Source organism: Atta colombica, unplaced genomic scaffold (assembly GCF_001594045.1).
Source record: "Atta colombica isolate Treedump-2 unplaced genomic scaffold, Acol1.0 scaffold41, whole genome shotgun sequence".
Taxonomy (NCBI): Eukaryota; Metazoa; Arthropoda; class Insecta; order Hymenoptera; family Formicidae; genus Atta; species Atta colombica.
Window position 1 is genome coordinate 1,681,130 of NW_017259520.1, and position 16,136 is coordinate 1,697,265.

General features: G+C 31.6%; 1 protein-coding gene across 1 annotated transcript in view; it reads right to left on the reverse strand.

Moving 5' to 3' along the window:
- The window catches only part of LOC108691188 (sestrin homolog), a 177,489-nt gene that overhangs the window by 117,924 nt on the left and 43,429 nt on the right, over nucleotides 1-16,136 (reverse strand). The window contains exon 5 of the mRNA XM_018198848.1: nucleotides 14,752-14,781. Within this exon, the coding sequence (XP_018054337.1) occupies nucleotides 14,752-14,781 (30 nt within the window). The remainder of the gene's footprint in view (nucleotides 1-14,751; nucleotides 14,782-16,136) is intronic.

The following is a 16,136-nucleotide window of genomic DNA, read 5'->3' on the forward strand; positions in this document are numbered from 1 at the left end:
GCATGAATTTATATACGTACGTGCAGAGAGGGTCTCTGGCGCGCCGTTCCTTATCATTCGTACAAAACAAGTAAAACAATGATAACGAATTGTGCATGCGCGCCGGTCGTCAGAGGAAGGTCAGCGATGCTGAAGAAGAGGCAGCGTGCCGCTTTTAACTATGATTTTTAAAAAACAAAGAGAAAATGCTGACTGATAACTGGCCGGAGATAAGCAATATTAATGAATATTAAAAAGTTCATCTGAAACGAATCGCGCATTCGCGTCATAACGAAGTAGACGACGTTTTTACAGTGATAAAAGATAGTTTTACAATGATTGTGTCAATAATCAATGGCTGAACTGCTTATAACCGGCTGATACGCGCGCAAAAATCTAGAAATGTTTAAAATACACACATTATATATTTACTGTAATTTGTTATTATCTAGTTATAATCTAATAATTTAATCAGTCTGCAAGCCGAGTCCTTTTTGGTACAAGCAAAATTTCACCTCAAATTTGTCCGAAATAAAAGAGGTTTCCCCTCCTAAAATATCTTGTAATATCTCGCAAATATCTTATAATATTTATTTGATAAATGTAATAGAGATGTTAAAAGTAACCATGAATTGTTTCACATTTTGTGAAAACCTAGAACAGTAAAAAAAATTGGATTGAACGAAAAAGATTTAAGACGGAGAAAATAAAAATATAATCGCAAATGGAGAATTAATAGAGAATTACAGAAATACAGAAATCTACAAATGATGAATAAAAATTCTTTTCAATCATATATATGCTGTCAAAAAGTCACACGAATCTTTACGCGAATGGATCTCGATTCATGATAATAGCTCGTGTTCATCAGTAATTGCCTTTTAATAGAGCCATTTCCTTGGCCATGAGAAAGGCCAACACGTGGCATCGCATTGTGTTTCACCGAAATTATTTAGAGAATCATCAGTTAGACATCGCCTGCAAACGATTCCCCAATGGTTTCTGGCATCGACGGAAATCACAATGATCCCACACACCACCACGCCGCCACGTGCCGCGAACGTGATCTCGTTCCTTTCGCGATTGCATCACCAATCGCACAGAGACTACCGTAGTTTCTGCGCCTGCAAAGGCGTTATAAATATCACGGAATGATTATTAGCGACGCTAAATCAACGTAATATTTCCTTTTTTGTCCATGTAAAAATTGTCCATGTAAGAACGACGCTGTAAACACGAAGAGAGAGAGAAAAAAATCGATTCGAGTGAGATTGAAATACATACCACGTTGCTAATGCGGGGATTACAGGCTTCAAGACTAAAGCCAGTCTAGATAAAATCCATAATATCAAGATATAAACTTATGAATAATATTATTTTTCCTTTACATTATTTTATATTCTATAGAGTAGAGATATTAACAGAATTAATTACATAATAATGTTAAATCTATCAAAACTTCTGACGCGTTTTTAAATCTTTTCCAAAATATTTTGTCAATCTGACTTGAAATTAGGAGCAACATTTTAATTATTAAAGGATGTCGTATAACTGCATTTTTAATCTTTCGAAATATTCTATGACACGTTTTAATTGTTTCCAAAACATTTTTCTCGATAATTATTCTCGGATAACTGTATAACTGACTGCAATTCTCCACACTTTTAAATCTATCAAAAAATTCTATGATGTTTTTAATCTTTACCAAAACATTTTGTCGATCTCTCTTGAAATTAGGAGCAACATTTTAATTATAATTCTACAGACGTTACTATTTCTAATTATAGCGCATCACTGACGTAATAATCTCTTTAACCTAACCAACACACCACCAAGATAACAAACACTCTTGATAGGAATAATGTGCGATGGACTAGAATATTAAACGCGAACGCCGACGCGCGCTCCGGAAACGATAAGATGAAAGTAGAATAGCAGCGTTTCATTATACTCCGGGACAATGACCTACGGCAGCACAACAGCAGATTATCAACCTTAATAAGCGATAAGTAATATAAGCGCAGAGATAACAGGTGCCGACTGTAAAAATATCGAGCGACGAGAAGAGCATTGGGGGGGAAAGCAATGGGGAAGGAGAGACGAAGGTTGAGATTTTACGAGGAAACGTGTTTTGATACAAAAATAATAAACGGAGAAACGAAATTAATCTTTATAATTATCTTTATAAATTAAATGATACAATTAAACACAGTACAAAACATTTTGTGTTAAAATCGATCCTTATTAACATTTTTCTGTTAAATTTTTAACATATTCGAATATTAATTTAATATAATATGATTATGTTATTTGAATATTTTGTATTCAATTGATATCTCATTTAATATTTCTTATTAAATTACAACACAATTTTATGAATAATTGAACAAATAACGTAAAAATATAGTAGTTCTAAATGTAAAGATGAATGAATAAAAAGTATTACGTATTAATTTAACATAAAATTTTAATTTTATTGAAGAAATAATCTTTCACAATTTATTTTCAAATTACGTCAAAATATTATATGTTTTATGTTAATTTTTAATAATGTTTATATTACATTCTAACATATTTATGTTAAATTAAAATAAAAATTTGTAAAAATTTATAAATAACCGTTTGTTAAATTCAAGACAAAATTTTCTCTAACTGTGCAACGTTAAATTAGCTGCAATGAATGCTTTATCTACTATGCATATGAATTCATCTTTAGATAGAAGAATTTTTTGCGTAATTTTTTGCGTTTATTTTTATATTGCACGCATAATGCACATATTAAGATGTAATAGATGCAAAGACAAATAAGAAAATGTATGCAATAATTTTTCTATTAAAGTTTTCCTTGAAAGGTAAAGATTCCGGTAAACTTACGAGTATATATTTAGTTCCAATTAATAAGTATAAACATTTGCCAATTGCGAGAGTATTCGTTACAAGGCCAACTTAGCACGTCAATGTTGTATGAATATGAAATTAACACTGAAATATTTCAACCAAATTTTGTCTATTTTTGAAAGACTTAGTCAAAAGCATTCTGGTATTATATCCAGAATCATTGCGATGCTAAAAACAGCAATTGTATTAACATGCCGTGCTTAAGATACGCTAATAGATATGGAAGTAAATCAAGTGTTTCCCTTCGCGCGCTCGGCGTTGAAATTGTTTGGGTTTTTCGCGACCTCACGTTAATCCGTTATCGCCGACTTTCTTTATACCACTGCTGTTTAACGATCTTGACGAGTGAGACAACTTGTCCTTGAATCGTCTCATGAAACCGGCTATTAAAAGTTTCCGTGTCTGTTCTCCCCAACGGCATTTCTTTCACTTACGCTTCTCCCGCTTCGACCCGCCCGCGCAGCGTGCGTGCTATAATAGATTGCGCGTATATACTTCGGCGCCAAAAGGCACGTGATGCTTCTGGCACTTTGGCGCCGTTCGAGAGACTTCGAAAGGAGAAAGAAAACCGACTGCCTGTCTGTCGTCCAATTAATGATATAACGATTAGAATCAAACAGCTCGTTGGATGGATTTTTACGGAATGTCATAACAATCGTATTCCTTTTCAATTGCTACATTTCAAAGTGATTTGCAATTTTTCGTTTATATAAAAATGTAAGATACTAATAGTTTGTTTAAATTATTCAATTAGATACTGATAATTGTTTAGATTTGTGAATGAAAAAAAGAAAAGCTTTTAACTCCAAAATGCAAAAATACAACAATAAAAATATTGGGACAGACAAGACAGCAAATTACAGACGGAGGAAGTAAAAATGATTATAGGCGGAGATTAATTATTGTTCTTCTTGACAATAATTAACTTTCCGTCTGTAATCATATTTTTACTCTTTCCGTCTGCTTATAATTTTAATTTTTTCTGTCCAGCTCAATTTTTTATTCTATTCTATTAGACTTTCAAAAAATTCAAAGTTATTTTTCAATATCTCTATTACATTATCAAATAATTTTTATCTCAAAACATTTATTTAATGAAGATTAAAATTTGAGTAAAACTAAAGCCGATTCTACAATGTGTTCTTTGTTTTCTATTTCTTGCTTTTTACCTCTTGCTTCTTCTCTCTTTACAACCGTTTTATCGATAATTGTATTTCTTGCTATGTGTTTCCTATTTCTTCTGAAGTTCGTTAACTTTTATCTCAGGCGACATAAAACAAAAAACCGGCAAAGAAGAAGCAAAAAGACAAAATGTAAAAAATAAGAAACAAAAAGCAAGAAACGAAAAACAAAAAATACATTGTAGAATAATCATAAGAAAGATATTTATATAGAGAATGAAATTTCGATTTAATCAAAAAAGATCCAGATTGCAGATAGAAAGTTAAATAATCTCAGAGATTATTTAATTTTCTGTCTGCAATCTGGATCTTTTTTGATTAAACTGAAATTTCACTCACATCAACCATAATTTAGAAAAATTTATATGAAACAATATATCGAACAAATTGTTTAGAAAAATTATTATTATATCAACAATCGTATAGTTTATTCCACAAAAAGAAACGAAAGAAGCGAAGAGGAGCTTCGAAATTTATTCTTCTCTATGCGATCGCGCGGCGGATTCATCGCGTCGCATTACGTTATCGCCGATGATGACTGTGATCGTGTTTGTCTTACTTTACAGAACCACTCGCTTTATATGTGATTCACTGCGGACATCGCGCGTATTACAAATCGCATTTAGAGCCATGGAGAGACTCGTAAAGTTTACTGCATTATAAATAAACGCGAGCGAAGCGAGGGCGATTCTCGAAATTAAACTGAATGGCGGTAGATATATATATATATAATGCCGGAAGTGAAATATTTCTGAAATCTTTCGTAAATTTCGGTAATATTTTTTTTAAATAAATGAAGAGACATGGAAGGAACGATGTCGTGAGATGCATAAAAATGGCTCCTTTACTTTGTATGTTTGTCACGTGAAGTGGATGTAAAAGTGACTAAAGAGAGAGATAAGGTATCTTCTACATGCAAAATCTTTAAAAAGAAATAGATTTTAAAATTTAAATAAATTCGAGACATGTATAGAAATTAGCATAATAGCTTTCAATATAAATATATTTCAGTAGTATAAACCAATATACTCGAACCATTTTATCTAAGCAAAAATAACAAAATTATTTGTACGATAAATAATAATCATGTAACAATAATATTTTATCGAATAATCGCAAAATATTTACAGGTAAAATTTGAATATCTCATTTAGTCATAAAATAAAATTCATAAAATATTGAGATCCTACACAAAATATTAAAATGTGCATAAAATAAACTTGTCTGATTGTAATATATATAATTTTTACTTTTAAAAAATGTATAAAGTTCAAATTATACAGCACGAATTTTATATATTGATATTTTATTTGTACATAAACTTAATAAAAGAATTAATTTCAATGCAATCATATTTTTCTCTTATTCCTAAGTTAATTTGTAAGTTCCTTAAATGTCTGAAGCAATTAAAATAGCATTACATCCAGAAAAACCGTTCTACAAAAAATCCAACAAAAACAGTAAGATCGTGCGAGGAAGACATTTTTTTTATCTTATTATCAATTATGACAACTCTATCCATCTACATCACTAATTAAAGATTAACATTTCAAGCAATCATCGCTGATACGCGACGTAACTGATAACCGCTGATATTGGAAGCCGCACACACGAGACAATCTGGATCTTAAGATCAAGATTTTTTGAATGATAGTACCGAAGGCTAACAATGATATTTTTTTTAAAGAGCTATTGTTGGCTAAAGTGACTAATGCGACTCGTTACGTAGTCAATCGAGATACAATTATCGAATTTAGCCGTCAGATAATTTGTGACTTTACTAACATGGACAAATCTAATGTTCGACTTGTTGAAAACGTGATGTAGAACAGTGAGAGAATTGCAAACACGAGGTAAATACAAACGCGATACTATTGTAGTATATTAAAATAGTGATAACTTCTCATTTCTCGTAATTTAGCGATAATCCAATATACGCTTAGTGCCACCACATTGCACGCGATTTAAGGTAAATGTCATTACATATTTTCGACAATTCTGATGTAGAAGAGACTGAAAGAATTGCGAATATCTATATACAAGAAAAATTAAGTAAAGCCGACGATTATTTATCAATTATAGATGTCTTTATTCAAAGGATATTAATTTTAAATTATAATAATTAACATTTATATATTATTAACATAGACTGTAATTTTAAACAGCAAACAATCGATTCAACATTGTATCGCGTACGGCGGATAATTCTAAAGGTAAATAAGGGTTATTTTTTGTTTAAAATTATAATAATAATGAATGTATAAATATTAATTACTGTTTAAAGCCAAAAATATCTTTTAAATAAAGACTTATTAATTCATAAATGATTGATCATAAACGATTTTATTTCATTTTTCTCTTAGGTACTTACATTTCCCATATTCTTCCATACATCAGACAAAATGTAATAAAAATTGTTATATGTAATTAGTGTACTGTGATTATATTGAAATGTCCGAAAGGATGTCACATCAAGTAATCGACCGGTTCTCTAAATGCATTCGCCGTGCGGGAAGCATTTGCCCTTTGATTTGCAAGTCTCTCGCAATGTGCCCCTCCGGCACATAAATCCCTGCTGTTGCGAACGCCACGACCGCAAAGGGTTAATTGCTATATGTAAATCACACAGAGCTACGCCACGTGTACGCGGTATACATAACACATACATGCACACCCACAACTTCGTCTCGAACGCTTTCGATCTCGTAACCCGCATCGGTTACATTATTTATCTATTGAGCGGTTACGTGAGGCGATTTAAGCGTATTTATTAATGGACAAACGACGTTCGCGCTGTACGGAGAAATGTTAATTGAACACAATCCCGTCGACCCTACATTTGTCGTCGTCGGCTTAATGATGTTTATCCAGAAGAGTCAATCGGTAGCTTTATTTAAATCCACTGCCTTTGAGTTTCCCTTTTTGGCTCGGCTTTCCTATTCATGCGCACGTAATCGTTAAACTCTACGCAATCCAAGCAAAGAGACACGCAAGGCGGAATCATGAATTCTGTACTGACTGTGTGCATAATTAGAATAATTAGAGTAATCAGCGTGCTTATTATATCGTTCTGCTTGAAATAGGTCAGTCCAACTCACATACTCAGAAAAGAAATACAAATGACAGAAAAAAATTCCCATAAGTTTTCATTTATAAATGTAAAGGAAAAGATGCGGCAATGAATAGTCTCTTATAAAAATGTGAAAGAATAAAATTATTATTCTTCTCAAACGTAACATGAGTATCGCAGTAATGCGCCGATATAATAAATATAATACATAAGATTCTTCTTCGCTGCAGTGACGCATATTGCACGTCACAGCAAATTACCGTTTCAGGTATGTGCAGTGACGCGCAATACACGTCATTGTTGCCAAGAGTATACTTTACCTCTAGCTCTTTATATACTCGAGAGGTTAACGACCGTTCTGGAAGCTTCATATTAAATTATCGTGTTAACCCATTTGCATTCGCAGTCTTGTCTGATATCAGAAATTATCAACTCTTCAAAATTATAAAAATCGTTTCTTTAATTCCATGATTTACCAACGTTCTTACGGATTATTGTATGAAAATTTTAATTAGGCGAATTTGACATAAGTAATTTAATTCATCTTTATTCATCTAAGAATTGAGAACTTTCGTTGCATATATAGTGGGGTAAATTTAAATATTCAAAGAAAATTTAAACTAAGGATTAGAAATGAGACTCATAGATTATACCGTAACAGATTCGCCAATTGGAATCTTTATGAATAAATGACAACGCATGATTTTCAATTACGTACAAGAATTTTATTGAATAATTTAATTCATCTTTATTCGTTTAAAATTTAACTTTGGCATTTAACATTGAATGAAGGATGCAAAGATGTATAAAACAATAGTTTATGTAAATCACTAAAATTCACATCTGCGAATCACCAATCAAAATCATATTTTTATTAAAACAATTTTGTGCCAATATTTATTTTCTTTAGCATATAATGAAGTAAACTTAAATATTCAAAGAACTGAAAATGAAGCTTATAAATTATCGTAATACATTATGAAGTCCTTGAAGAGCCAATTAGCGAATCTAGGTGTAAGCATACCTGTTATGGCTACCGTTCAAGATAAAATGCTATTTTTAAGCTCACGCTTCAAAATACGTGTATCACAAGAAATTAATGATTCTCTTCTATTCAACGCTGTTTCTCGGTAGGCTTTCGCCCAAGGAAAATCTGCAAATGTAATATTCGAAGAATAAAGCAGAGAGAAAGATTCGCGAATCATAATGGATTACAGAGTTCTTGAACCTCCAATTACTGAAACTAAGCGTAACCGAATCCGCTATGGCTCATTACAGATAAACATTTCTCTGAATTATTTATACTTCAACATATCATGAGAAATTAACAGTTTTGCTCGATACTTCGTTTCGACGACTTGCTTCTCGTTTATTTCGATGAGATCTCATCGAAATAAACGATCCAATGTGTTATCGAACGCGACATTTGCGAGATTTGCATCCGTTCTGCGAAACGTCAGCCTGGCCGAACATGTTTCATTACGCAAATTATTTACCATTTATTAATAGCCGCGATTTGGCAACCACTGTTGTTTATCAAGCTCGACCATATATGTCGTGTGTATGTGTGTAACATATGTACACTAGATATACATGTATATGTATACGTACTAGAGAATTAACGTACATATAGCGCCGTTCAGGGACGCTAATCGCCGACGTAATGTGAGTCGAGAATCCCTGATGTGATATTATTCGCGTCGCGAAATATCGTGTTACTGTAATATTAAATTTCGCGTAAAAGCTCTCGCGAGAACTATGACATAATATTTCAAAAATTTTTGTAACGAGACAATTCGGAATTATATAAGAGTTAAAAAATTACGATTAAAAAAATATGATTGTATATAACAATTTTTTATTATTTATTTTAGAAAGTTATAAGAAGTAAGAAGAGAGTAGAAATTAGATAAAAACAGAATTGAAACCATTAAAGCGATGTAATCAGTTTCCTCTTTGCAAATTAAATCGGTATAAATTATATTATATTGTTTGAAAATAAAATTAAGGAATTCTATAAATATTGAAATAAATAAAAATTATTATTTTTAAGAAAAATTGTACATAAATTTTTGTGCGTATACGCGTACGCAAGTAGTAAAAGTACGCAAATAGCAAACGTCAATTTGCTCCACAAATCCGACCGCAAATTGTAAATAATGGTATTGTAAACGGACATCGAAAACGAACGTTCCTCGCGTATATTTGAAGTGCGCTCGAAATTTGCACATAATACGCAAAAGTGAGTTTGAGAATTTCAAAACAGACATCGTTGATGCACGACAGATGCATAATGACCGTCGAGTTTTTGAGCGGAAGATATACTCTACGTATATTAATGATTACCCGCTCTGTTACACAAACGATTGTTTGATGACACACAATTTATGTAAACCACTTCAATTATGTCTGTCACTCAAAAGAGATCTTTCAATAGAAGATTAATACTAGCAATTTCGCAAAAAAATGAAAATATCTTGTTTTCAAGTAACGTTATTTTTTTTATCTTTCTTCAAATTTAATTGTAACGATCCTTGATTTGAAGTTTTTGAAAAATGATAATCATCATTAAATTAATATTAACATGAAAAATATATAAATGACTTAACACTTGAGAAAAATTATAATATAAATATAATTATAAATGTAAATTCAACAAAAAGACGACCAGATATTCATTTAATGACAGTATAATATAAATTGTATCATTATCGAAGGTGATAATATTATAGTTAATGTTACGATACCATAATGAAAAGTGATCGATCTAATTACAACTACTCGCACGTCATCGTGAAATCATTGAAGAATAATGAGCATCAATTTCGTCGGATGTTACTTTGGCAAGAATATTTTCTCCGCTGTCATAATCATCTCGGTTAATCGCGCAACTTCGAGCCCGTGCTCGGCGAATGTGTCTACTCGGAGGAGTCGTTAACCTAATTGATCGATCCTGCGGAGCCCACCGTTCGTACTTTCACCGAAAAACGCGAGAGCACTTTTACTCTTTCGCAGCCTCTTGAAATCACCGGACGAAATTAAGCCCGCGACCTCGATACTCCTCCTATCGCATAAGCGTTAATTTAAATTTGCATGTGAATTCCATCCTGTTTACAACAAGTATCTGGCAAGCTCAACGGCGGCGACCGATCGTCACGAGTGACACAGATATTTTCTCAACCTCTAAAAGGCACCTACGGCCAAGCAAATACGTCGCATATATCGCGGACCGGTATCGCTCGATCCCTCTTTCTTATAGTAGTAAGCAATTCCATCCCGAGCGCGAAAACAAATCATTACGCAACGCCAAGTAAAGTTATTACCGCACGAGTACTAAATCGTGGAAACAGCATAGTCAGCGAAATGCGGTCTTCTAACTCAATAAGGAATCGATTAAGAACTGATTCCAAGCTCGGAAGACTCGAGCTCTTTAGCAATGATTTGTTTTCAAACGCGAACTCATGTAACTCGCGTTTGAAAACAAATCATTGCGTAACAAAAGCTGAAGTTATTTTTACATTGACATCAAATCGACATAATGGCTTCCAAGCCAGTTCAAACCGATTCCGAGTTCGAGAGTTTAGAACCGGTCTCTCCGTAGCAATTCCGAGCTCGCGATCGAAAACATATCGTTACGCAATTACAAGCAAAGTTATTATTCTCGCAACATTGTTTACCTCGAATCGTAAAAAACTATTTGATTTTTTTAACATTTAGAAATTTATTTCTATATCATGCATGCGTTTAATATTAATAATGAAAAGATTTAAATTAATAATATACAAGCAGTGCATTAAAAACGATAATAGTAGTTAGTCGATCGTTTTAAATGTCACATCGTGTTACGACTATTCACGCTAAAAGTGTTGACTTATCGCCCGCACTGTTAGAAATAACCGTTTGCGCAAGAACATTAGAAGTACATTAGGAAACTATAGTTTATATATGCATGGAAAGCGTACGAAGTACGCGTAGCCTGTTCCCCTCAAACTTCCATAACGACTTTACTGTGCATAAAAGTGAATAACCGCATCTAGCGATGCTCGAGTATCATGCTATTAGGATACTTGTATGGTTGAACTGTTTATACAAGAGACGAGGAGTAATGATAGAACGTGCAGTCTTAATTCATTTAAAAATCTGTCGACGAGATTAATTGAAAAAAAATCTGTGAACGTTGCGTTATAAATTATAATTAAAATTGTTATACTTAACAACGTATCATTTATTTGTTATATATGACATAACTAAAAAATTGCCATTTTTTACTAGTTGATTACAGAAAAAGAATAAAGACATAAAGAAAGAAAGAACATTCTTTTATTCCTCTATAATCAGGTATTATATCAAAATTGCATTAATATTAATATTCCGAAATTTTAATGATTCAAAACATTTAAATTCCATATTATCAATTAACCTCGATCTCGCGAATATACACAGAATATTACACCATTACAGTCAGAAAAGCATGAAAATACTCGATTGGACAGTGAACGATCGACGACCTCATTGGCCAACGACACTTTGCACCTGCAAATGCAACAGTCACGTGCACACAGCACGGCAGACACCAATAGAATGTTCATCTCGGACATTAACTGATCGCTAATGATACTCGATTTAATCACGAGCACATGTACATGTATGCGTACAAATATATATTATTTATAGCCAATATCTATCCGACGTGTAGTGTATCTGTCGACAGTCTAAATTATATCCAATATGCCATGTAAGCATCTAAATAGACAATAATTTGTGAAGATTGCTTTTATTTAATAGCGACTTTATTTATATTCAATGCTGGTTTTTAATTCAATAAATTGGATTATTGTTCGGTTAATTAAATATCTTGTTTAATTAACAATTTATGTTTTCATCGTACTGAAAAAATGTAATAAATTTGAATAAATATTTGTTTGACTAGTACTAATTTAACATTTATTTGTGATAAATAAACATTTACAAAATCAACATTTATAAAAATAAATCAAATTAATGATTCTTGTAGCAAATAAAAATATGTTTATATTTAGTAAATATTCAGTCGATATTATTCAAATATTTATTAAAATTTAATATATTATGCTCTCATTGTCAATATATTTCTTCTAATCTGCTAATTCGCGAATACGAATTGTATGTGTATGTCATGGAGAGAAAATTACTTACATTTTACTTACGGATTACCTCCTGCCATTCTCAAGTAATAATATGGTATATGGATCATTATTTCCCTTTTCCACAAAGATCCAAAGCAACACGCGACTACGAAATGTAATCTAATAAAGTCGCTTTATCGCCGTGCAACGCACGGTGCTTGTTGTACAATACAAAAGTCAGTGTGCAACTATGCCGGAATACGGGCTACAATTTGAATGCTGCATGGCGTCATTTGCATGTCAAAGGAGAGTACAGTCGATGCTACCCGGTAGCGGACCCGCGGTACGATCGCACGAAGGTCGTAACCAGAACACGCGGAATTACGCACACGTGATTCTTGTATTCGACTCGTGAACGTGAACGAAACCACCCGCTGATCCGCGTCCAAATATAAACCCACGTGCCAACATATGAAAATTGGGCCTTGTACACCGGAACGGATGAATAAACGCATGCAATTTTCGACGGCGAGAAGTTCGACGACCGCTGAAATTGGATAATGAGCAATGCCGCGGTAAAATTGAAGAGAATCATTCTTCGAGTTAAATTACGCAACACCGTAATGACGGATTACATGGAGGAGTTGTGATGATTCTATTAGAAGAATATGAGAGAACAAGGATTTTAATTGACGCGATTAATTTAGATTTTGATATAGTGGCTTGTTTTTCTTCTAATTCCTAGAAATTTTCTATTAGTTATATACCTATCAATAGCCATTGACTATTACACGCTTTTAAATTGTATTTTAATGCAATCTTAATCATGCATTATTAGATGCATAAAAAATAAAAAAAGAAATACATTGAATTATAGAATGTAATATACAGTGAGTGCAAAAAGTATTCATACAAGACGATATTTAAAAAAAACTTTAACTTTAGAAAATAAAGATTAATTAGCAATTTATTAATAAAGACTAAAATAAATTATATATTTCTCAAAATTATTTTACTTAAAATAATGTGGAATAATTAAAATATATTATCTTAATAATAAGCAAAAATAAAAAAATTGTTATTTAGATGCACAAAAAGTATTCGTGCAGTCAAGAAACTTTATTTCTAAGATTATAAATACTATTTATTATTTTCGCGGAGTCTTTTGTTTATATTAGAAACGTACTCATTGTTATTTAATAAATGTTTATTTTTTATGAACAAAGCTTTTCTTATAAAAATCTTCCCTGTATACATTTTGCATTCATCGTATACATGTAAAACACACACGTATTATGTAAAAAGAAATGTCTAAATAAAAAGACTGAATTGTTTTATGTTACATATGTTTTATATAACAATGATCCAAATTCTAATAAATCGATATGGTGTCACATATAATTAGGATAGCTATTACGTAATATTCTTCTCAGACGATGTATACAATTCCTTGGAACAGGTGGTCCTATCACCGATATGACTGACATTCCTCGGATATGCGAACGTGACTTTGCGGAACATTCTTTCGCGAATGTCGTTTTATGTAAAAATTCAATATAAATGAAGGGTTTGGTAGATCCGAAGAATCCTCCCGAAGAAAAATGAATTCAAAGAGAGAAAAATAACAATAGATTTCAGACTTGATATTTTACCATTCTCGACGTGGATTGATTATTTTTGCATTGGTATGTCTACGCAACTTTCTTTCTTTCCACTTGCCCTTCAAATTTTTAAATAAACGGGGATTGTTTTTGACAAGTAAAATTTATATATGTAAACAATAATCTTCAAGAATATGCGATATAATATAAAGTTTTTTAATTTCCATGCATCGCAAAATTTTCATATTGATTCGTAATGTATATTGAAAGAATTTGATTCCAAATGCCTTTATAAAAATCTTTGATAAAAAAAAAAACAATGAAGCATCATTCTAAACAACCTTAAATTATCTAATGAGATATAAATTATCTACAGTAAGTTCTTTATAAAATATATCAACGTAATGTAAAAATAAAAGATCAGGGAGAGCTAAGCTTCAGATACCTAGTATCGTATTATGATTAATTTGAGGCGATTAATCGTATGAATAAAAATAAATAAATGATATAGACGGCAGCTAAATCAAAGTCATGAAAATTTTTTGCATTCTCATTGCCTGCATTTTGTTGACTCACCAGTTTATGATGATAGTCAATTTATGATACTAGTGTGATAAACACAATTTTTTTGTATGAAATTAATGTTGTAATTTTTAAGCAAAATGTTCCTCTTCGTCTATAAACTTTAAACTGTATATACTTAACGTACAATCACCTATCGAATAATTTATTCATATATATTCTACAATTATTGCATGTATATTGAGATTTATACCGAATTTCACCGTTTTTTAATATAATAGTAAATAATAATTTTTTTATTTATAAACGTTATATGCATTTTTTATTTATAAGTTATATGCATTTTTCATGTAAACTCACGTATTATTGCGATGCCATTTTCATCATGAACTCACCTTTTCATCGAGATTGTTTAGATCCGGCAACTGAAAAAGAAAACACAAATTTTATTAATAACATAAAAAAATTATAACATATAAAACTTATCATTTTACATATTTGACCAATGTATTTGAAATTCAAATCAATAAAATTAAATGCCGTAAGATTAATTCACATTCAACAAATCGTTAATCACGAGAAAAAAGAATTATCTGACTAGTCTACCAGACAAGTGCTATTTTAAATTAAAAATTATGAATATTGTTAAAATTAATGAGATTAAGGTATTAAATCTTAATTAATGTAAAACTAAAAATTGTCATTTTTAATTAAATTTTAATCAATGTAAAATCAGATCAGATATTTAAGCTCACAACCAAATGCAACACTGTCGATCAATGTAGCATGCATTCACAATCAGCATAAATTAAAAATTCAGACAAAGTTGATATAAATAACAAGACAACAAGAGAAACCTCGCACGAGTGAGCTATCGAGAAAAGAGGTGGCATGTGCGCCACCTACCCAAATCATTTCGAAATGGTATCTCCGGCTTTACCGACGACACAACCAGTTTACATCGATCCATACAGTGTGCGAGAGAAATGCTTTGCCGCCGGCGAGGCGCCTGACAACGTCGGCAGATGCCGCCTAGCGTCGTAAAATTACGAGATCCCTCGCAAATTGAAGGAAATTGATACCAATTTGTATCAATCAGCCGTCGCGGCTGGTTACATTCTCGCGAGCTCTGCACACAACGTGTTGAGATTAATTTAATACTCGATGCGTCGGACTGCTTGATTAACTTTCATGGTCGTCGTACGTGCTCCGAAAGAGAAAAAGATGCACATACCGGAGTCCTATATATAACATTTTTCGCGGAAATCGATTTATCTGGCACAATACAAATATAATGTACATTTCGTGACACGAGAAAAATTAATAGCACTGATTTTATCATTTATTGTTAATCGGAAACTTTCAACAGGATTTTAAAAGAAATCAAACATCGAAACAAATATATTTATATTAAAATAATCAAATTGCTAATCCAATATGACATAATTAAATCAATATTAAAATACCTACATTGAGAGAAAAGCTTTTAGGATTTGTAACTGTAATTACATGTTACATATTATAGTTATTACACTGCTATAATATATGTTAATAATTATATACATAGTTCTGTCAACAATTACCTATTTATATATAAAAATGGTACTAAAAATGACGATAAATTGTAATTAAATTACCATAATTGCAATTATTTTTATAAATTAATGTTGTTTTAAGATCTTAGTTATAATTCTTATTATAAAATAATCGTAACAACTGCAATAATATTATTATAATTTGTAGTTATTTTTGATATCAATTATATATAAATAAAATAATA